A 23,097-nucleotide genomic window follows, 5' to 3' on the forward strand; every position below is an offset into this window, starting at 1 on the left:
ATCAGAGAACCTGCTCCAATTTCCAGTGTTGCTAGGGCTCCTTGAAGGCACACTATCAAATGTGGCCTTGATGTCAAGGGTGTCACTCTCACCTCACCTTGAAATTCAGTTCTTTTGTCCATGTTTGGACCAAGACTGTAATGAGGTCAGGAGCTGAGTGGCCCTGGCAGAACCCAAACTGCACACCTGTGAGTTAGTTATTGCTGAGCAAGTGCTGCTTGATAGCACTGCTGATGACACATTACTGATGATCAAGAGTAGACTGATGGGGCAGTAATTGACCTGTTTGAATTTGTCCTGCTTTTTCTGTACAGGATATACCAGAGTAAACCTTCCACATTGTCAGGTAGATGCCAGTATTGTAGCTGTACTGGAACAATTTGGCTAGGAGAGCAGCACATTCTGGAGCACAACTCTTCAGTACTATTGCTGGAACATTGAAGGAACTGGATATTGCAAAGGCTGTGACAATGTTTTCTTGACACCACGTAGTTGTTACAATACAGGATAAACCTCTCTGCTGACTTCACTCCGTAATCTGTTAAATTTTGAGTGGCAAAGAACCATCCCAGAAGTAAAAATTAACAATTTTATTCTTCAAGTCCAACAGAGAACATTAAAAACCACAACTATTCATAACTCCTTTCTCTTAAACCTATCTTTTACCTCCCATTCTATAATGCTGGTCCGATAAATTCCCTCAAATTTACAGCAAACCAATTTCAAACCCAGTTGTCGTCATTGGATGTCACTCTTTCTCTGTAGATTTCTCTAGGTTGGCTTTGGTCCTCTGCTGCACAAATATCTTATGGATATGCACCTTTTAGAGAGCTATTCAGCTAGCAGTCTATACTAGTTGGTGTTCTTGGCTGTTCTCTCCCTAACTGTTCAAAATGTCCGGTTTTATACCCCAAAACATCAGATCATTTCATTGGTTTGGTGTCATTCCAAACAGTAAAATTCAAATTTGATTGGATTTTGGTATCTGGGGCAAAATTTAAACTGAGTGGCCGAATTTGAATTTGTTTCTGTTCCATGGTAATGCAACCCCAGCTATTTGTTTCAACCAAATCTTACATTTTTAAATTGTTCAGCACACTCGTCTAGAGACTGGCAAATAATGCTGGGGACCACTGGAGGCGGAGATGGATCATCTACTCGGGACATCAACTGAAGATTACTGCAAATACTTCAGCCTTATTTCTGGCACTGATGTGCTGGGCTCTTCCATCATTGAGGAGGGGAGTACTTGTGGAACCTTCTCCTCCAGTGAGCTGTTTAATTGTCCATCATCCATGGCTCGACAAGGAGATTTTCTTTGAAATGGATTTCTTCAAATATCCAATAATGTGCAGGTCAGTTTGGAAATGAAATATGCATTGTCTCAACGTGTTGTTGCTTCAAGTAAAATTCTTAAGCTTATAGCTTTACAATATCTTACGAACAAAGTGCGGGCGCTAATAGACCCATGCTAGTTGAAGTTCTCCTCTAACATATTGCACAACTGACAACTTGGAGTAATATACTATTTTTAACAGGATATCACAGCTTTGGTGGCAACCTCTGTTAATTGGACACCAATAGTAATATGCCAGAATCCCACCTTCCCCTGAATTGGGAACATAACCTTCCCTCAACACCTGGTGGCAAAACTTAGTTCAATATATCAGTGGCAACTTTCAAATGGACACCAACAGACTCTTTTTAAACATTGAAACAATATTTTGTCACGCAAATGCAAAACGATGTTTATTTATTCAAAATCCTATCACATACCTATGAAATGCTGAAAAAAGACTGCTAGGAGCAAGCAGTAAGGGCCCTCTAGGAAGTATTGTTCCTTTGTCATTCACCCAGTGCAAATATCCTCTTGTCATGTTTGCCATCCCAATGGCACGTGCAGAACAGTACAGAAATTTATAACCATTCCTTCAAAACAGACAGAACAGTAAGCTTCACTATCATAATTAATAAACTGGATTACATTTAAAATCACCACAACTTCAATTAGTTCATGTGCAAAGGTAATTATTTCACATCATAATTACTATTGTTAAAGTGGATTAAAATCAGCATTTATTTTGTGGTTTGCCTATGTAGCTCCCAACTTTATATCTGGGTGAAATTGGAATTGTGGCTTTTTGTCTATCTACCTTCATAGTCACACAAGAGAGTGTGTGTGTTTTACTGCAGCTAAGGATCTTAGCATCATCTGAAAACAAATCTGAAAAGAATAAAAAAATCCAAAAATATGGACAGGGAATGGGGATTTATGGAATAATAAAAGTCACATCTTGCATTCATCCCATCTTCTAGTTAAGGGGATGGCTAAATGATTTCTTCATGGGCTTAAGCTGGACTTAATTATGAGGAATTAGGCAATAACATTTTGGAAATTATTTTTCCTGCCTTCAGAAAAGTCAAGAACTTCTCTCGGAAAAGCCATAATGTCTATAATCTGTGAATATGACAAATATCAGTTTTGTTGGAAGTAATTAAAATATTAAATATATTTTGTCCTATTTTATGATGTACATCATTTGACTCTGCTCCACACAATATCACTGATGTAACTACTTTTTGGTGAACCGATATAATGTTGAAACATTCCGAGAATTCCATATCTTAGTTTTAATATATTGAGTTTATACTTAGAAATGCACACAAGCAATAGACAACTATTACTATTTAAAAAATGAAAAACAGTATTGCAAACGTATTCTACTTTGAAAACTTTCTACATATAGTTCAATCAAGACAAAGACTTGCAAGTAGTCTAGAGACGAGTGTTTGTAGTCAAGTGACAAAATGTTAGGGTCTTTTTTTAAAAAATGGACACCATTGAGGGTAAAGTAAGTAGTCTTGGAACTACTGAAATCATAATTTACATAAAGTTTGACCTTGAGCCACTTGAGGAAATATTCAGGCAAAACAACTACTGATATTAAGTTTGAAAGGAGTGTCCTAGGAAGAGGTATGAGGGGTGCTGATGGAAGAAATTCGAGAATTAAGAACCTAAGCAGCTGAAGGCCAATGGTGAAGAAATTAAATTTGTGAATCGTTTTATCAATTGAATTGAAGCAGCACAGATCTTTATGAATTGAGGAAACTCCAGAAAGAGGGAGAGAGAGGCGGGAGAGAGAGGCGGGAGAGAGAGGCGGGAGAGAGAGGCGGGAGAGAGAGGCGGGAGAGAGAGGCGGGAGAGAGAGGCGGGAGAGAGAGGCGGGAGAGAGAGGCGGGAGAGAGAGGCGGGAGAGAGAGGCGGGAGAGAGAGGCGGTTAAATCCAAGGACTGTTTACACTTGGTTAAACAACTCATTCCTTGCTGATGACAACCAACCAGTCTGCAGCAATGCCCTCTCTTTTCAAACATAACCTCCAGAATATTTGGGGAAAATTACCCTCAGCTCTCTTTTCTACCTGCTACCTCCTGGAGCCACAATCCACAGATAAAGGGTAATCTTTCACTAGTACGCTGACAATACCACTGTGTTACATTTCTCTACACCTTTATTGCTAGATGCTGTCAGATTGCTTTTCCAATAACTGGTCATGAATGAGCCACACTTTCTTCCCAAAGTTTAATGTTGCTATGCCTGCTGCCAGAGGCAATGCTCAAAAGCTTTTAAGCATCACATGGAAAAAAACTGAAATGATCTTCAACACTTCAGCAAAATCAAGTTAATACACTGTTTGCAGAATCTCAACCAAATGCTGGACAAATCCACCTGCACATTGTCTGGGAAGTAACATCAAAATTTGCTAAAGCAGGCTGTCTGTTTTGTGGCTTTTACTCTTCCTGTAATCAGAATATATTTGCACCTGCATACTGCCAAGGGATATGAAGGGCTACTAATATTATCCAGTGATTTTATATAACCAATGTATTATGGAATCATACATACCAGAAAATTAACTGAGGATCAATGCCACAATTTATTCAGGCATTTTTAAATGCAAGAGTTAAATTTAACAGGCATTTTATGTTGATCACTATTCAACACAACTGCTGGAAGAATACATTTCTATCTGCCAGGTGAAATCAAACTCAATTGTGACTTTCAATTTGATCAAGCAGTCAACACTCAAATGAATAAAGACCCAATGGGCAGAGTGTTGGGAGACAATCAGTGCCATGGAACCATATTTCACAAAGTAGATATTGCCTCAGGGCAGTGTAGATTGGGTGGGTGAGTGGGAGGGGGAAGAGGAAGGAGGAAAGAAGACAGATTCCACCATTTCAGAACTGCTTAGCATCATTATTTTTTCTTAGAAGTCATTGCCACACATACTCATGAATCTTATGATAAAGTCTGGCGATCCCTGGGTGTGTCCAGTCTTTGCCCAGCTGAGGAAGAATCTGCCCTAAGGCATCAGATCTGCAAGGAAGTACACACAAGAACATTACCATGATGCATCTAAGACAACCAAGCTTAAGGTCTAAAGTTGTAAACAGATTATTGTACTATGGTATACAGTTTTAAATAGATTTATCATTAATATTACACCATTTTATTATAAGAGGTAAGACGTAAACTATTAGAGTAGTAAGACACTGTACAGTTAAGATACCAAAAAAAAAAGGAAAGTAAGCAATTCATCAATATCAGTGGTTGAGTGATGCATACATTGAAACACTTTGCAACTAACTTGAGGGGGCGCAAGGAAACACTTTCTTTGGATCACACAGAAGATCCAAGATCTGACTGAGGACGATTTGTAGGGAGAAAGGAGAAGCTGTTGCAGAGATTGAGCACAGGCTGATCAGGGTGTTGGAGGAGTCAACCTAAATTCGAACTGCCAAAATTCCTAATAAAACATTGGTAATGAGAAAACATATAGGAAGCTGGGAACATGTGCTGCATCTAACTGGAAGTGTACCAATATCTTGGCAGGGAGGTTTGATAGTGCTCCTCGGGAGGGTTTAATGTTAGTGGGGTAGGAGGGTGGGAACCAGAGCAGTAGGTTATTAAGTAGAGAGACTGGGGAAAAGCTTGAGACTAAGACAAATATAGCTAAGCAGTGAAGCAATCAAGGACAGGTTGCTGACCTCAGCAGAACTGGAGGTGTGGATTGAATTGCTTCAACAAGTAAACAAGTAAAATGGATTAACTTAGAGCCTAGATTAATGCATGCAATGATGTGGTTGCACAGACATAGTTGAAAGAGAGACAGGATTGGCAGCTTAAGGTTGCAGGATATATATGGTTTAAACAAGACAGAGGAGGAAGCAAAAGAGATGAGCAGTTGTATAACTGTTTAGGAAGTATACAACACCTGCTTTGAGGGAGGATTCCCTAGAGAGATCTTGCAGCAAGACATTATGGGCAGAGCCCAGAAACAGGAAGGGTGCAATCACAGTAATGGGAATCTTCCATAGACGTAGAACATTACAGCACAGTACAAGCCCTCCGGCCCCCGCTATTGCACCAACCTGTGGAACTAATCGGAAGCCTATCTATCCTACACTATTCCATTCTCATCCGTGACCATTTAAATGCCCTTAAAGTTGGCAGATGTACGACTGTTGCAGGCAAGGTGTTCCACGTCCTATCTACTGAGTAAAGAAACTAACTCTGAAGTCTGTCCTATATCTATCACCACTCAATTTAAAGTTGTGTTCCCTCATGCCAGCGATCACCATCGAGGAAAAAGGCTCTCACTTTCCACCTTATTTAACCCTCTGATTATCTTATATGTCTCAATCAGGTCACCTCTCAACCTTGTTCTCTCTAACGAGAACAGCCTAAAGTCCCTCAGCCTTTCCTCATAAGACCTTCCCTCCATACCAGGCAACATCCTAGTAAATCCCTCTGAACCCTTTTTAAAGCTTCCACATCCTTCCTATAATGCAGTGACCAGAACTGTACCCAAAACTCCAAGTGCAGCCACACCGTGTTGCAGTTTTCTACAGCTACATGACCTCGTGGCTCAAACTCAAATCCCTCTACCAATAAAAGCTAACACACTGTTGCCTTCTTAACAACGCTATCTGCATGGGTGGAGACTTTCAAGGATCTATGTAAATGGACACAGATCTCTCTGCACTAACAAGACTCCTAGAATTAGCCCAGTATTCTGCATTCCTGTCACTCCTTCCAAAATGAAAAACCTCACTTTTCCATATTAAACTCCATTTACCACCTGTCAGCCCAGCTCTGCAGCTTATCTATGTCCCTCTCTAACCTGCAACATCCTTCAACACTGTCCACAACTCCACTGACCGGAGTGTCATCTGCAAATTTACTAACCCATCCTTCTATGCCCTCATCCAGGTCATTTATAAAAATGACAAACAAGAGTGGCCTCAAAACAGATCCTTGCGGTACACACCACTAGTAACTGAACTCCAGGATGAACATTTCCCATCAACCACTACCCCCTGTCTTCTTTCAGCTAGCCAATTTCTGATCCAAATCACTAAATCAGCCTCAAACCCATTTCTCCATATATTTTGTGCAATAACCTACAGTGGGGCACCTTATCAAATGCCTTACTGAAATCCATATACACCACAATCACTTTACCCTCATACACCTGTTTGGTCACCATCTCAAAGAACTCAATGTTTGTGAGGCACGATCTAACCTTCACAAAACTATGTTGACTGTGCCTAATCAACTTATTCCTTTCTAGACGATTATAAATCCTGTCTCTTATAACCTTTTCCAACACTCTAGCAATAACCGAAATAAGGCTCACTGGCATATAATTATCTAGGTTGTCTCTACTCCCCTTCTAGAACAAGGGGACATTTGACCTCCTAGCTGCCAGTGGGAGATAGAAGAAATATTTAGTCAGGTTCTGGAAAATTGTGAAAACAAGACTGTTGTGGAGGATGATTTTAAGCTCTCCAATATTGACTGGCACTCTCAGTGCCGTGAGTTTGGACGGGGAGCAAATTATGAGGTGTGCGCAAGAGGGTTTTTTCCAAACAGCATGTGGACAGACTAAAGAGGGAAGGGGCCATACAGGACCTGGTATTGGGAAATGAGCCCTACCGGGTGATCAAAGATTCAGTGGGGGAGCATTTTACAAAAAGTGACCATGATTCCATGAGTTTTCAGATACTTATGGATAAGGACAAGAGAGGACTTCAGATGAAGGTGCTAGATTGGGGAAAAGCAAACTATAACCAAATTAAGCAAGAATTGGAGAATGCTGGTTGGGAGTAGCTTTGGAGGGTAAATCCAGATCAACATTGTGGGAGTCTTTTAATTACAAGTTGATTAAACTGCAAGACAGGCATGTTTCTATGAAAATTAAGGGCAGGAATGGCAGGATTTGGGAACCCTGGATGACAGGGAAACTGTCAGCAGAGTCCATAAAGAAAGCATACACAAGGTCAAGGCAACTTTAAAAAAAAAATGAAGTCCTTGAAGGACAGAGAAAGTAGGAAGGAGATCAAACAGGGAGTCAGAAGGGCAAAAAAGGGGCCATGAAATAACCTTTGCCAGCAGGGTTAAAGAGAATCCAAAGGTTTTATCCAGACATTAGGAGCAAGAGGGGAGCTAGGGAAATAGTAGGCCCACTGAAGGATAAAAGAGAGGGTGTATTTGGAGCCCAAAGAAATGGGTGAGACACTTAATGAGTGCTTTGCATTGGTATTCACCAGAGAGAGACATGAGGGATGTTGGGTTCAGGAAAAAAGGTGTGTGAATACTCTTGGGTAGGTCAACATAATGGAGGAGGAAATGTTGGGTGTCTTGAAATGCATTAAGGTAGACAAGTCCCCAGGGCCACATGGGATATTTCCCAGGATACTATGGGAGGTAAGGGTGGAAACACCTGGGCCCTTAACAGATATCTTCACATCTTTAGCCTCAGACAAGGTCCGAGAGGACTGAAGAACGGCCAATGTTGTTCCTTTGTTTGAGGAGGAGAGTTGCTGGAGAAGATACTGAGGCACAGGATTTATTCACATTTGGGAGGCGAATGAGGTATAGAAATTCCGTATGGACAATAAGCAGCGGATCTAAATAAGGAATAGGAATTGTTGCAGGCTTAGTGGACCAAAGGGCCTGTTCCTGTGCTGTTTTGTTCTTTGTTCAGATCCTCCCATCATGCCACCCACTGCATAAACAAAGAGCAAATGACTTGGGGCAAATGTCTGGAACACATTCTGGTGAACATAGCTTTCTTAGTTTTCAAGTTACTGGATCTTGTAATGGAGTGGGCAGTCCTCTCACATTATATACATCACAACTACTTCACAAAGGTGAAGATGCAGATGGACAGAACAGTGGTACAGCTGTAAATTAATCAATTAAACCAAACAGTAACCCTTGCACTAAAACATTACCTTTGGGGAAACAGTTAGCAGAAATATCTGGCTGCTTGGTGAAGACTGATTCACCAAGTAAGCCAAAGAAAAAGAAATCAATATAATTCATGCACAATTTGAGATAGATGAGGAATGGTTTGATTTACTTTGCCAGAAAGATGTCCTTGTAGCTGAAGAGAGCAGGTTGCCGTTTAGTAAACCATTTAAACTGAAGCGTGACCAAGATTTGAATTGCAGGAGCACTGAATGTTACAGGAGTGAAAAAAAATGTTGCTGTGTACATGTTTCTAAACACCCCACCACCCCATCTCATCATACCACACTCTCCCCAAGCCCTGGAAAATTTAAATATTTATCTGTGCAGTCTTAACTGCACAATCTCTTTCATTTATTTTGGAAACAATATTGTTTTGACATCAATGCTGATATTGATAAACATAAAATTTGAGTAACTAACTACCTAAAAACTACTTAAATATTCTTATTCGTGCTTCTTTGTGCCTTGCTGACACAGATTAGGACTGTTATTCTAAACAGTTGACTTATAGTGCAGTGCATTAGTTATGAGATAGGGTGCTTTCTTCAGCAAGTCATTGAAGATTTAGAAAGAACTAGGAGAAAGTGAGGACTGCAGATGCTGGGGATTAGAGCTTAAAAATGTATTGCTGGAAAAGCGCAGCAGGTCAGGCAGCAAAGGAGCAGGAGAATCGACGTTTCGGGCATAAGCCCTTCTTCAGGAATGAGGAGGGTGTGCCAAGCAGGCTAAGATAAGAACTCATTCCTGAAGAAGGGCTTATGCCAGAAACGTCGATTCTCCTGCTCCTTTGATGCTGCCTGACCTGCTGCGCTTTTCCAACAACACATTTTTAAGATTTAGAAAGATACAAAGTACTGGAGAGCAAGGGCACTACTAGCAGGTTCTACATCCTTTAACAATTACTGCAGTCTGTCATAGTTAAAATCTGGAATAGATCATCTTTATAGTGAAGATGTAATTGCGGAGGTAACATCCATATTACAAGGCTCCCAAACCTTCGTTTGTGATTCACCAAGACAGTATATTAAATGTGCAGAGCAATACTGGCTACTGGATGCCTTGATAGTTAGATGAGCAAGTGAAATATAAATGCTCTGGTTAAAGTTTTGGAAATGGGATTAGAGCAGATGGATGTTTAATGATTAGTGCGGACGTGTTGGGCCAAAGAACCTCTTTCCATGCCTTTTAAAATTTCTATGACTCTGTGCAAAATATCTCTGATAGTAAACAGGGTTTAGTAAACAGGGCTAATGAGCCAGGCAGTTTGTTGACAATAGTGCAGTGACACTTAGTGATAATTATTCCACCTCTGCTGATGTATCAAGATATTAGCGGTATTGCCATGGTAGATACCATGATAAAAATGAGGGAACCTTCCCCTGACCCTGATGGACTTGTAGATCAGTGGAGGAAAAACATCCTAGTACTTGTATGAATTTGAAGGCCCAAGAATTTATGACCCTACAATGGCCAAGGGGAACACAAAAGGAAAATTCAAAACACTGCACACGCAAACACAAAAATTTCAGAACAGATACAAGCAGTAATGGAGAAGAGAACAGAGCTATAAAGCAGATGACCTTTTGAAAATCCTGGTTCTGTTGAGTGGAAACTTAAAAACTTCACTGTGAGAAGCTGTTCAGTGTGTCGTTATAGAATGACTCAGGGTTATGGATACTGAAAAAAGACACAATGAGGCAGAACAGAAGAAAGACTGGATCATACAAAGTACAAAGGGTGGAATTAAATGAACACTACAAAGCACAGTAAGGCTATAAAGAGAGAGAAGGTAGTTCAATAAGCAAATTAGCAAGAAGTGCAAAAACCAGACAAATTTCTCAATGTCGTGGAGCCTGCTGCATATGCTTAAGTGGTTAATTAATACATAAATTAATTTATGACTAAGGAGATAGTTAACTGAAAAACATGCATATTCTGGCAAGAAAGGGTATATGTAAATGTAAATTTAGCTTCTGAGATTTACAAGACAAAATTCTGGATTAGTAACTAGATATATTTTTCTGAAGTCATTATGTAGCATACTATATTATGAACTAAATGTCATACATAACAGGTGGCTAACTCTAAATAAATTACATATGTTCATGCAAAATTTTCTATTTAGTAGTTTTTTAAAGCAATTCATTATCCTAAATAAAGTGTACAAATACAAAAATCTCAAACTCATTTTTAAAAGACAGGTAGTTCCAAATACAAAACCTACTTGGTTATGGTTCCATCAATATCCGATATGACGACTTTGTCATCCCAGTTCCAAAGGTATATGGTCCCTTCACAGCGACAGGTACCTTGGTACTGAGTTGTTATACTAAATACCACATCATTTGGCCCCTCTTTTAGTTTAAGGCTTGCCTACAATGTAAACATGCACAAGGAAATTTAAAATTAAAAAAGACAGTTCTACATAATGACTGCCCTCCAATTAGTTTATTTTAAAATTCAGTGTCCTAAGTTTCATACTTCAGCAGTCTGACCAAATGACCATTCTTCAAGATTTAGCCTGAATGGAAATTGCCAACATGCTATTTATTATTAAGAGGCTCAAAAGATGCCCATGAGCAACATCCATACCCTCAAGAACAACACTATGGGGTTCACGATTCCAAGTTGATTTTTTTAATTCATCTCTCGTCCTGAAGGATGAGGCATTCTATAACAATCTCAGATTGAACATCAAACATGTAGTATTTCTACTCTACATTGATCAGTTCAACACTAGGTAGTAAACAGACTAGCATTTTATATATTTACAGCCCAGGAGGATTTTACCTTTAGGCTGTTATTTCTTACGAACTGTCCGGAGAATGGCAATATGAAAAGCTTTGTTAAAATGTCTATTTTTTAGCAATATTAAAGTTCTGCATGACCACATCATAATTATTTTATTGACCTAAGTGGGTTCTATCTAGGCCCTTGTAACTTCAGGCACCTCAAAGTTTCTGCTCAGTTTCCTCTGCTCCAAATAAGATTCTTCAAAGCTAACATTCTCCAGTACCAGAAATATCCAGTAAATCTTTGCCGCAGCCCCTCTACTAATCACATTCTTCATGCTAAGTGCTGATCAGGGTTTTACATAGTTATAACAACACTACTATCATAGGGCAAGCCAGACAGAGAACAGCCAGGGAATTCCTAGAGGCATGGCATTCATCCACAAACTCCATCAACAAACACATCGACCTGGACCCAATATACCAACCACTACAGCGGACTGCTGAAACTGACAACTGGAAGCGGCAGGGACAGACCACTATAAACACCGGAGGAAACATCAAAGAAGCGCTTCGCAGGAGGCTCCCAAGCACTGATGATGTCGCCTAGCCAGGGGACGAAACGTTTGCAACAAAAACTTCCAGCTCGGCGAACAGAACCACAACAACGAGCACCCGAGCTACAAATCTTTGCACAAACTTTGAAAACTATAATATGAAAAAGACTTTACGCAGTCCTTGCATCATCATCCTGCTCTTATATAGTGGGTCCTGGCAAAAAGAGGCAACTTTTCCCTCATATGCTGATGTGACCACCTTACTATACTTACCTTGCTACCTTCAGAGATCTGTAAGCTCACACTCCAAAAGGTCCATCTGTTTCACTAGACATCAATATTACTTATTGTATATTCCTTCTCTTGTTTGCTCTTCGCATTACCTTCAATTTCACAGCAATGGGCTCTACTTGCCAATGTTTTGCTGACTTGCCTAGTGCAGCGATAACTTTGTGCACTTTAATACTCCTTCAGCCAACTTTTGCAGCAAGTACAAATTACTTATGCTCTCTACATTTAACTGTGTAAACCACTGATACAAACAAAAAAACCTACTGCCAACCACACCAACAGTCTTCTGGTTATGTATGTATTTAAAAAAAATTCACTATAACTGTTTGCTCTCTGTCAGTCATGCAGTTCAGTCAAACTCGTCCATGCCAACCAAGTTTCCTAAACTAAACTAGCCCCCATCATGAAGTTGAAGGCATGCACTGTACCCTTAAGAGACTGAATGCTATTCTGAACTGAGTTTACAAATACTGAGATATATGTCTAGATGGCAGTCCCAGATTGTACTGAAAAATTGAAAATATAATATTTGGCTGTGAAATGGATACCAGAGTTTTGGTTGCTGTTTTAACAATTCAAATTTAATCAGGTTAAATTATGCCCAGGATACTAAAATCCAATCAAGTTTGAATTTATTGTTTTATCAACATCGAACCAATGAGACAATCTGATATTAGGGACATAAAAATGCGGACATTTTGAAAACTGGAGAAAACGCAACTGCCATCAAGACCGATCCAAGAAATTCAGAAACACTTTCTATCAAAAGATACCTTTTCATATGAACATACTTGCAATAAAAAAAAGGGAATTCAGCAGCTGGAAGAGTGAAGTCACAGAAGATGATAGCAGCTATGTGGTTTTGAAATTAAGTTGATGTAATTTTAATAACTGTCTTATTGAAACAACGTATTATTATAGAGTTGAAGGTAGGTAATAAGCAGTTAAGAGAAAGGGGGCTTAAAGTTGTGAATAGTCAATGTTTAATGTTCACTTTTAGAGTTAGAAAATAAATTGATGTTATTTCTTTTAAATAGAGGAATTTGGGAGTTCTGTGTCACTCATTTTTACAGATTATGAGGTGAAAGTATCTTTTCTGGGTGTTTGGTTTAATTAACAGAGGGGTTCACCTCCATGTCATAACATCCCATTAGCCTGTGTTTGATCCATATCCCTCCCTTTCCAATTCATGTGCCTGTCTAACTGTCTTTTAAATGTTGTCACTTTACCTGCATCTACCTGGCACGTCATTTCACATATGAACTACCCTGAGTTTAAAAAGTTGCCCTTCAGGTCCATTTAAATCTCTCCCCTCTCACCTTAAACCTATGCCCTCTAATTTTGAATTCCCCTCCACTCAGGAAAAGACCTTTGCTATTCATCTTATCTATGCCGCTCATGATTTTATAAAACTATATAAGGGCATGCCTCAGCTTCCTAAGCTCCTGTGAAAAAAAGTTTCCAAGCTTATCCAACCTCTCCTTATAACTCAAATCCTCAAGTTTTGGTGATGCCCTAATCAATCCTTTCTGCACACTCTCCAATTTAATAATATCTTTTCTATAGCAGGCATACCAGTGCTGTAGAGAGTACTTCAAAAGTGGCCTCACCAATGTCCTGTATAATCACAACATGAAATCCCAACTCCTATACTCAATGCTCTAAGCAATGAAGGCAAATGTACCAAACTCCTCCTTTACTACCCTGTCTGTGATGCAATTTTCAAAGGAACTAATGTAGCAACGCGTAATCAAACAAATATTGTACTGCAGCAAAAACGTAGGAATATTTATACTACTTAGTGAGTAAAGACTAGAAATACTACCACACTTTATTTATAGAGTAGTGTACTGATAAATGAAATACATCGACCATAAATATTCAACAACATTTTATTTCCATAAAAAACATTTGGGAAAACTTAAATATACAAAGCCTACTTATAGAGTAATATATACAAATTCATGAAATACATCAACTACAAATATTCAACATTTTATTTCCATAAAAAACATTCGGTAAAACTTAAACATACACAGCTTCAGCACTATGGCAGGTGGCGGTTTTAAAGGCTTCTTCAAGTGTCATCTATCTCATTAACATAGATTGCTTAGACAGAAACCTGAGTCAATTGCCATAATCTCTTGCTCACTGATAAATGAACGTTGTTCAAGGCCAGCAATTAACTGATCACACATTTTCACCATATCGTCAATGGGGACTTTCTCAACTGTGTTCACTAACTCATCATCACCACCACTACTATCCTCACACTTAGTTGTATAGGAACTCTTATTTAAAACCATTTCAGCAATGTTCCCATTGCCCAAGGAATGCATGACAGGAACATCATTGTCAATGTTCAGCATTACTTCAATGTCAGCTTTATGTAATTTATTTACACTTTCGTCCAATAAATTTTGTGCGTAAGTAACAAGGTTTGCTATCATCTTTTTCTCTTCAGTGAATGAAATCCTTCAACCTCTTCATCTGCAGGTTCATTTACAAGAAACATCATTGTAGGCCAGAATCTGCGCCAACCATTTGTTGCTTTATCAACATCATTCCAAGCATTAGCAACTGTGTAAACGGCATCCTTAAAACTAAACCTTTTCAGGAAGTCTTGAATTCCTACCTCTGTTGACTGCAGCAAGCATACTGTTTAAAAACTAGTCTTTATACTTGCTCTTCTTGGAGTGTAAAATTCCTTGGTCACAAGGCTGTAATACCAATGTCACATTAGGGGGCAAGTAAATTCCAAAAACATTACTTTTCACAAGCTGTTCAGCAGGGAGATGTGAGGAGCAGTTGTCAAGGAACAATAAAATTTTACTCTTCTTCCAGTCCAGCTTTGTCTGCAATGAGCTTGTGCCGCTGGTACATAGTGTTTACTGAACCAGTCAGAAAAAATTTCTCTGGTTACCCATGCTTTCTTGTTTGCATAATAATGCACAGGCAAATTGCGAACACCTTTAAAACATCTTGAATGTTTGCTTTTCCCAATCACTGCCAATTTCATCTTGTGTGCACCTGCAGAATTGACACACCCAAGAATTGTTAATCTGTCCTTAGTTTCCTTAAAACCGGTTGGTGCTCTCTCATTTGTTACTAATGCTTTTCTTGGGATATAGTGCCAGTAGAGAGCTGTTTTATCAGCGTTGTAAATTTGTTCAGGACTAAGGCTTTCATCAGATATCAGCTTGACAAATTCACCAACATAATTTTCAGCTACTTCATGGTCAGCAGAAGCCTTTTTGCCACAGATTTTCAGGTATTTCACACCATTACACTTCTTGAATTTCTGCAGCCAACGTTCTGAATATTGACATTTGCCTTTAATGTTCAGTTCTTTATGATATTTTCTAGCTTGTTTCATGACCATCAAACCAGTCAGTGGCATACATTCACTTCTTCGTTGTCTAATCCACTCCATCAACACAAGGTTAAGATCTTCATTTTTTGCCCTATGCAGTGTTTTCCTATTTTTCATTAATTGATGGTAATCACCGTCTTTCTGTTTCTTCAAATCATAGACAGTGGTAGTTCTGACACCATATTCTTCAGTAAGATGCCACACAGCCACACCATGACAAAGCTTCTGCAATAACTTTACTTTCTGCATTATTGATAATGACAGACGCTTCTTTTTCCTTATATTATTGTTAGCCATTGATGTACCTGCACATGTTTGAGATTTTCACTCTAAAATTAAACAATTTAGCACAGTAAAAACAATACACAACTGACACGTCAGAGTACTGGGCCACACCATCACATGGGTCGAGTGGGTGCGGCCTTCACCCGCCAAGAAAACCTCGTATGTTACGCAGACATGACTGATGCTGCATGCTCCATGAAAACCTTTGGTTTTCAGAGCTTTTCGGTTTTTAGCTGCTGGGATAGAGGGATATGTACCTGAACTGTACAAGTCCTGCTCTTGTTCATCTTACCAAAATGCAGCACCTTGCATTTATCTGAACTTAACTCCACTGCCACTCTGTGGCTCATTAAGCTGATCAAGTTCCCTTTGTAATCCGAGTTAACAGTTTTCATTGTCCACTATACCACCAATTCTGGCGTGATCTGTAAACTTACTAACCATACTTCCCAAATTTGCATCCAATTTATTTATATAAATGACAAATAACAGTTGTCCCACCCACCAAACTCTGTGGAACATTGGTAGCCACAGGCCTCCAGCTTGATAAACAACTCTCCACCATTGCCCTTTGTCTCCTACCGTCAAGCCAATTTTATATCCAATTGGCAAAAGTCTCCTGAATCCCATGTGATCTAACTTTACCACATGGAACTTTAGCAAAGGCTTTACTGAAGTCCATGTAAACCATGTCTACCACTCTACCCTCATCTATCTTTCTGGTCACTGTTGTAGTCACCCATGCCTGAATTTGACAAAATGACATTTATGGTTTCTTTTTCACTGACAAAAAACAAACTGAAGAAAATTTTAGTTGATGTCGTATTTCACATAGCTCAAATCATAGCCTTCACTGACAGAGTTTTACTAAGATGGGACTAAAAATAATGGAGTAAGACTCTGATAAGGTAGCTCAGATGAAAACCATGTGATTTTAGATTTCCAATTTTTATTTGAAACAGAAAGGGAAAGCTTGACCTACCCAAGATGAGGCTTTTTAGATAATTATAATTACATACTAGAGTAGACATGTTTGTACAAGAATACAAGTTTAAATTTAATTAGTTACTGGGGACTTCGGGTGATATGGTGGCTCAATCCAAAGGTGTGCATGTTAGATGGATTGGCTATGCTAAATTGTCCATAGTGTGCAGAGATGTTTACATTACGTGTATTAACCTTGGGAAATACAGGGGGATGGGTCTGGGTGGGTTACTCTTCAGAGGGTTGGTGTGGACCTGTTGGGCTTATGGCCTGTTTCCACTCTGTAGGTATTCTATTCTAAAACTTCTAAAGGCAGTTAGCCTTGGATGCAGAGACTAGTTTCAACAAACACCTTTAAATAAACATTTTTCGCCTGCAAGATTAGAACAAAAAGTTAACAAAAGTTTAACAAGATAACTTTGTAAGTGTACCAAGAAACAAATAACAGAAAGGTGGGCCAGAAACAATTTTGAAGCAGTATTACTATGACTGAGAGAATAAACGACTTTTTTGCAAATCAAATAAGAGGGCAGCTGTTCCCAAACTTGTTGGCTTTGTCACAGAATTACAGAATTAGGTTTAACTATTTATAACTTTATATTAGTGATAATACTACAAGTATATAACAATTGGTAGAAATCAATATTCTTTTTAATCTGTACCAAGATCAGCAAGGGGTATGAAGTGCTGAATTTGAAATATTACAACGACATAATATGGCTGACAAATGTGTAGGACGGAACGTAACAATCAGTATTGAAGTGTGGTTAATAATCAAAACAGCTCAAGGACAGATGATAAAGAGTCTGGCAAACATTACAAGATGATGGGAGGACCAAAAAGGTGGGATGTTGTCCATCACTGATCATGCATTCACAGGATTGGATGTACAAGGTCAGAGGGGATGCGGCAAGCACTCATGTCAATTTTGCATGCAACCATTGTAAGACCATGTACAAATATCTTGTAGGTTTATTGGGAAAGGTACAGTTTTACTGACCTCCAACCTGAGCTGTAATTAAGAGGGCAACTGAGCTCCACATCAAAGCCAGATTCAGAACAATCTCTGGCCTCTCCTGTGTGGTAAAGGAGCTCCACGTAAAGATCAATTTGTGCTACTTGTTATGGACCAGGCCAGGCCCCACAAAACATTCAAGGAGGTAGCCCAGACCCTAACTTTGCTAGTTGTTTTAAGCAGATGTAAAGTAGATATTCCAAGAGAAACACCGCTGGTCAAACCACTTAGTTTTAAACAAAGCAGAATTTATTTACAGGATTACTGAATGAAATACAAATAACAGAAAACAGAATACTAAATAACAACTTCTCCGTAAAGCCAAAAGATCATCCTAATGATACTGTTCCAAATACTTGCGACAATACCCATAAACACCCCTTGGCACAAAAGGAAACATCAAACAGGACTGATGTCAGAGAGAGAGTGTACCAGCCTGGTCCTGCTTCTTTGGGTCCAGCAGCTTTTTCCACACTATTGCTAAAAACCAAACCAGAGAAAAACTGAGCTGGGAGCTGGGAGAACCATCCACTCCCCTTCCATTGTACAAGTTCTTTTTGCAGCAGAGAGCGGCGAGAGCTGGGCGGAAGTTCAGACGGAGCGCAAAGCCGGTCGGGAAGGTAAGTGATTACTATTAGAGTGGGTGTGTTCTAAACCCCAGGTCCTACAAAGTAGGGTCTCCCTCCTTCCCTCCTCCTCTAACCTTAAGAGTCCACAGACGTGCCACAAAAAGAGGATCTAAGGAAGTTTAGATCGAAGAGTGAGGCTTCAGCTCAGGAATCTTTGACAAGGAGGTTGAGTGAAGTGATTACACCACAGTTGAAGAGGGTGAAGACATGACTGCCCAGCTGGTTCAGTGCGCTACGTGCTTGATGTGGGAGGTCAACGACTCTGGTGTGTCTGGCTCGTATATGTGTGGAAAATGTGTGCACATTCAGCAATTGACCGAGCATATTGCAGCGCTGACGAAAGAACTCGAAGACCTTAGGCTCATCCGAGAGAACGAGATCTTTCTGGACAAGACCTTCAGCGATGTTATTACACCAATCATGCCAGAAGAGAGCAGACGATGAGGAAGGCGGAGAGGAAACAGGTGCAAGAGACCCCGGGAGAAGTACCTGTCAGGAACAAGTTGAAGCTTTTGGAAGCAGAGACTGATGACACTGCCAGTTTGCAAGACGGCCAAGTTTGTCAATCAAAAGTTGCCGCAGAGGCAGAGCAGAAGAGTCGGACATCGCACAGAGCTGTGCTAATAGGGGACTCCATCGTGAGAGAAACTGACCGGGGTTTTTGTGACAGCAGACAGGATTTAAGGATGGTGTGTTGCCTTCCTGGTGCTAGAGTGAAAGACATCGTGGACAGAGTGCAGGAAATCCTCAAAGATGAAGGTGAAGAGCCAGAGGTGGTGGTACATGTCGGCACAAATGATGTCGGGAAGAAGAGGAGGAACATACTACAGTGAGACTTCGGAGAACTAGGAAGAAGGCTGAAAAGCAGGATGTCCAAGGTGGTTATCTCCGGTTTGCTTCCAGTTCCTCGGGCTAGTGGGCTAGTGTGGCCAGAAACAGGGAGATAATGGACTTGAACGTGTGGTTGGGGAACTGGTGCAGGAAGCAAGGATTTAAATTCTTGGATCACTGGGGTATATTTTGTGGTAAACATAAATTCTACAAGAGAGACGGCTTGCACCTTAATAGGTTAGGGACCAGCATTCTGGCAGGCAGGTTTTCTACTGCAACACCGCTACATTTAAACTAAGTAGCGGGGGGAAGGGGACAAGCTGGATGTTTAAAAAGGAAATTGAAGGGAAAGTTAGAACAAGAGAAGTCAAGAAAGACAACTGTATTAATGAGGGAGAAAGGCATCATGCTGTAAGGTTGAGTGAAATAAGGGTTGATGGGAAGGGTGAGAGCAGTAACAAATTAAAAATACTATACATGAATGCACGAAGCATTAGAAATAAGATGGATGAGCTTGAGGCTCTTTTGGAAATTGGCAGATACGATATTGTGGGGATAACTGAGACGTGGCTTCAAGTGGACAGGGCCTGGGAAATGAATATTCAAGGATATACGTGCTATCGTAAGGACAGACTGACGGGCAGAGGGGGTGGGGTGGCCTTGTTGGTAAGGGACGATGTTCAGTCCCTTGCGCGGGGGGACCTAGAATCAGGGGATGTAGAGTCAGTGTGGATAGAGCTTCGAAATACTAAGAGTAAAAAGACCCTCTTGGGAGTCATCTACAGGCCCCCAAACAGTAGCCTGGATGTCGGATGTAAGTTAAATCAGGAGCTGAAATTGGCCTGTCGCAAAGATGTCACTATAGTTGTTATGGGGGATTTTAACATGCAGGTAGACTGGGAGAATCAGGATGGTATTGGGCCTCAAGAAAGAGACTTTGTGGAGTGCCTCAGAGATGGATTCTTAGAGCAGCTGGTGCTGGAGCCGACCAGGGAGAAGGCAATTCTGGATCTGGTATTGTGTACGAACCAGAATTGGTCAGAGACCTCGAAGTGAAGGAGCCATTGGGAAGTAGTGACCATAATACAATAAGCTTCAATCTGCAATTTGAGAGGGAGAGGGTACAGTCAGAAGTGACAGTACTTCTGTTGAATAAAGGGAACTATGGAGCTGAGGGAGGAGCTGGCCAAAGTTCAATGGTGCAATACCTTAGCAGGGATGACCATGGAGGAACAATGGCGGATATTTCTGTGTATAATGCAGAAGTTGCAGGATCAGTTCATTCCTAAAAGGAAGAAAGATCACAGGAGGAGGCATGGGCGGCCGTGGCTGACGAGGGAAGTAAAGAAACATATAAAGTTAAAAGAGAAAAAGTATAACATAGCTAAGATAAATGGGAAAACTGAGGACTGAGAAGCTTTTAAAGAGCAACAGAGGATTACTAAGAAGGAAATACGCAGAGGAAAAATGAGGTACGAAGGTAAACTGGCCAAGAATATTAAGGAGGATAGTAAAAGCTTTTTTAGGTATGTGAAAGGCAAAAAAAATGGTTAGGACAAAAATTGGGCCCTTGAAGACAGAAACAGGGGAATATATTACTAGGAACAAAGAAATGGCAGAGGAATTAAATGGGTACTTCAGATCTGTGTTCACTGGGGAAGACACAAGCAATCTCCCTGAGGTAACAGTGGCTGAAGGACCTGTACTTAAGGGAATTTATATTTGCCAGGATTTGGTGTTGGAGAGACTGTTAGGTCTGAAGGTTGATAAGTCTCCGGGGCCTGATGGTCTGCATCCCAGAGTACTGAAGGAGGTGGCTCGGGAAATCGTGGATGCGTTGGTGATTATTTTCCAGAGTTCAATAGATTCGGGGTCGGTTCCTGAGGATTGGAGGATGGCTAATGTTATACCACTTTTTAAGAAAGGTGGGCAAGAGAAAGCAGGAAATTATAGACCAGTTAGTCTGACCTCAGTGGTGGGAAAGATGCTGGAGTCTATTATAAAGGATGAAATTACTGCACATCTGGATAGTAGTAACAGGATAGGACAGAGTCAGCATGGATTTATGAAGGGGAAAATCATGCTTGACTAATCTTCTGGAATTTTTTGAGGATGTAACTATGAAGTTGGACGAGGGAAATCCAGTAGATGTAGTGTACCTGGACTTTCAGAAAGCTTTTGATAAAGTTCCACACAGGAGGTTAATGAGTAAAATTAAGGCCCATGGTATTGGGGGCAAAGTACTAGATTGGTTTGAAAATTGGTTGGCTAATAGGAAACAAAGGGTAGTGATAAACGGCTCCATTTCGGAATGGCAGGCAGTGACCAGTGGGGTACGTGCTGGGACCAGAGCTTTTTACAATATATGTTAATGATATAGAAGATGGTATCAGCAATAACATTAGCAAATTTGCTGATGATACAAAGCTGGGTGGCAGGGTGAAATGTGATTAGGATGTTAGGAGATTACAGGGTGACCTGGACAAGTTAGGTGAGTGGGCAGATGCATGGCAGATGCAGTTTAATGTGGATAAATGTATGGTAATCCTTTTTGGTAGCAAGAACAGGACTACCTCAATGGAATCAATTTATGTAAAGGGGCAGTACAGAGAGATCTGGGTGTTCTTGTACACCAGTCAATGAAGGCAAGCATGCAGGTACAGCAGGTAGTGAAGGCGGCTAATAGCATGCTGGCCTTCATAACAAGAGGAATTGAGTATAGAAGCAAAGATGTGCTTTTGCAGCTGTACAGGGCCCTGGTGAGACCACACCTGGAGTACTGTGTGCAGTTCTGGTCTCCAAATTTGAGAAAAGACATTCTGGCTATTGAGGGAGTGCAGCGTAGGTTCACGAGGTCAATTCCTGGAATGGCAGGATTACCTTACACTGAAAGACTGAAGCGACTGGGCTTGTATACCCTTGAGTTTCGAACATTGAGAGAGGATCTGATTGAGACGTATAAGATTATGAAAGGATTGGACACTCTGGCAGTAGGAAACATATTTCCACTGATGGGTGAGTGCCGAACCAGAGGACACAGCTTAAAAATACGGGTAGACCATTTAGGACAGAGCTCAGGAAAAACTTCTTCACCCAGAGAGTGGTGGCTGTGTGGAATGCTCTGCCCCAGAGGGCAGTGGAGGCCCACTCTCTGGATTCATTTAAGAAAGAGTTGGATAGAGCTCTCAAAGATAGTGGAATCAAGGGTTATGGAGATAAGGCAGGAACAGGATACTGATTAGGAATGATCAGCCATGATTATATTGAATGGCGGTGCAGGCTTGAAGGGCTGAATGGCCTACTCCTGCACCTATTGTCTATTTTTAAAAAATTGTAAGCCTTCTGCCTGAGGCAATATCTGTTAGCTATTATCAGACTGGCCCCAAAACCCTTCAACCCACAGACTTTTTGGAGTCTGCGTCATTTATGATCTCTCTGGAAAAAAAAGCCAAAGACAGCATAACCTTAAGGAGCAGCTTTGTCACATGTCTCCCCCTTATGGCTTCATTTTAAAATCCCTTAGTACTCTAAAACACAGATATACATTACATTGTCTATAAACATGCAAACTTGCACAACTGCATTCTGTTTCAGTCTGTTATTTCTGCCACCGAACACCTCCATTTCTCATTCAAGTCTCAACATTGCGTCAATCACGTTTTCGTGTCCTGCCCAATTTTCAAATTGAATGGCTATAACAACAAGCTCCATGTAAACAGTCTGGCAGTTTTGTCTTTGGGTTTCTCCACAAACTTCAAGTGGTTATGATCAGTGGTATATGATTGCCTCAGATTCTTTACTGGCAACATAAAACACTAATACAAAAACCAAGCTCAAAGTCTCTTTCTCAACTGTTGAATATTTCTACTGAAGAATGTTCAATTTCCTGGAGAAATAGCTGATAGGTCTTCCTATCTTTTCATTGTCTTCTCGTAACAGCACAACACCGTCACCCACATCATTTGAATTAATAGCCACCTTGAATGGCTTGGCGTAATTAGGCGCTGCTAATACTGAAGCAGTGGTCAACACAGATTTCGATCTGTCAAATGCCTTCAGACAGTTCACTGTCCACTGAAA

General features: G+C 40.4%; 1 protein-coding gene across 3 annotated transcripts in view; it reads right to left on the reverse strand.

The window, feature by feature from the left end:
* lpin2 (lipin 2) overlaps positions 1 to 23,097 on the reverse strand; it is a 126,889-nt gene that overhangs the window by 6,759 nt on the left and 97,033 nt on the right. For 2 of the 3 annotated variants that reach the window (XM_087986478.1, XM_087986477.1), the window contains exons 15-17: positions 10,545 to 10,693; positions 4,292 to 4,378; positions 1,777 to 1,929 (exon numbers count right to left, since the gene is read on the reverse strand). In XM_087986478.1, the coding sequence (XP_087842604.1) occupies positions 1,777 to 1,929; positions 4,292 to 4,378; positions 10,545 to 10,693 (389 nt within the window). Of the gene's footprint in view, positions 1 to 1,776; positions 1,930 to 4,291; positions 4,379 to 9,900; positions 9,998 to 10,544; positions 10,694 to 23,097 lie in introns of those variants that run through there. The other variant, XM_087986480.1, reaches the window with a different exon arrangement.

The sequence above is a fragment of the Chiloscyllium plagiosum genome, unplaced genomic scaffold (assembly GCF_037043375.1).
Source record: "Chiloscyllium plagiosum isolate Xiang-an unplaced genomic scaffold, Cpla_swu_hap1 HiC_scaffold_4, whole genome shotgun sequence".
Lineage (NCBI taxonomy): Eukaryota > Metazoa > Chordata > Chondrichthyes > Orectolobiformes > Hemiscylliidae > Chiloscyllium > Chiloscyllium plagiosum.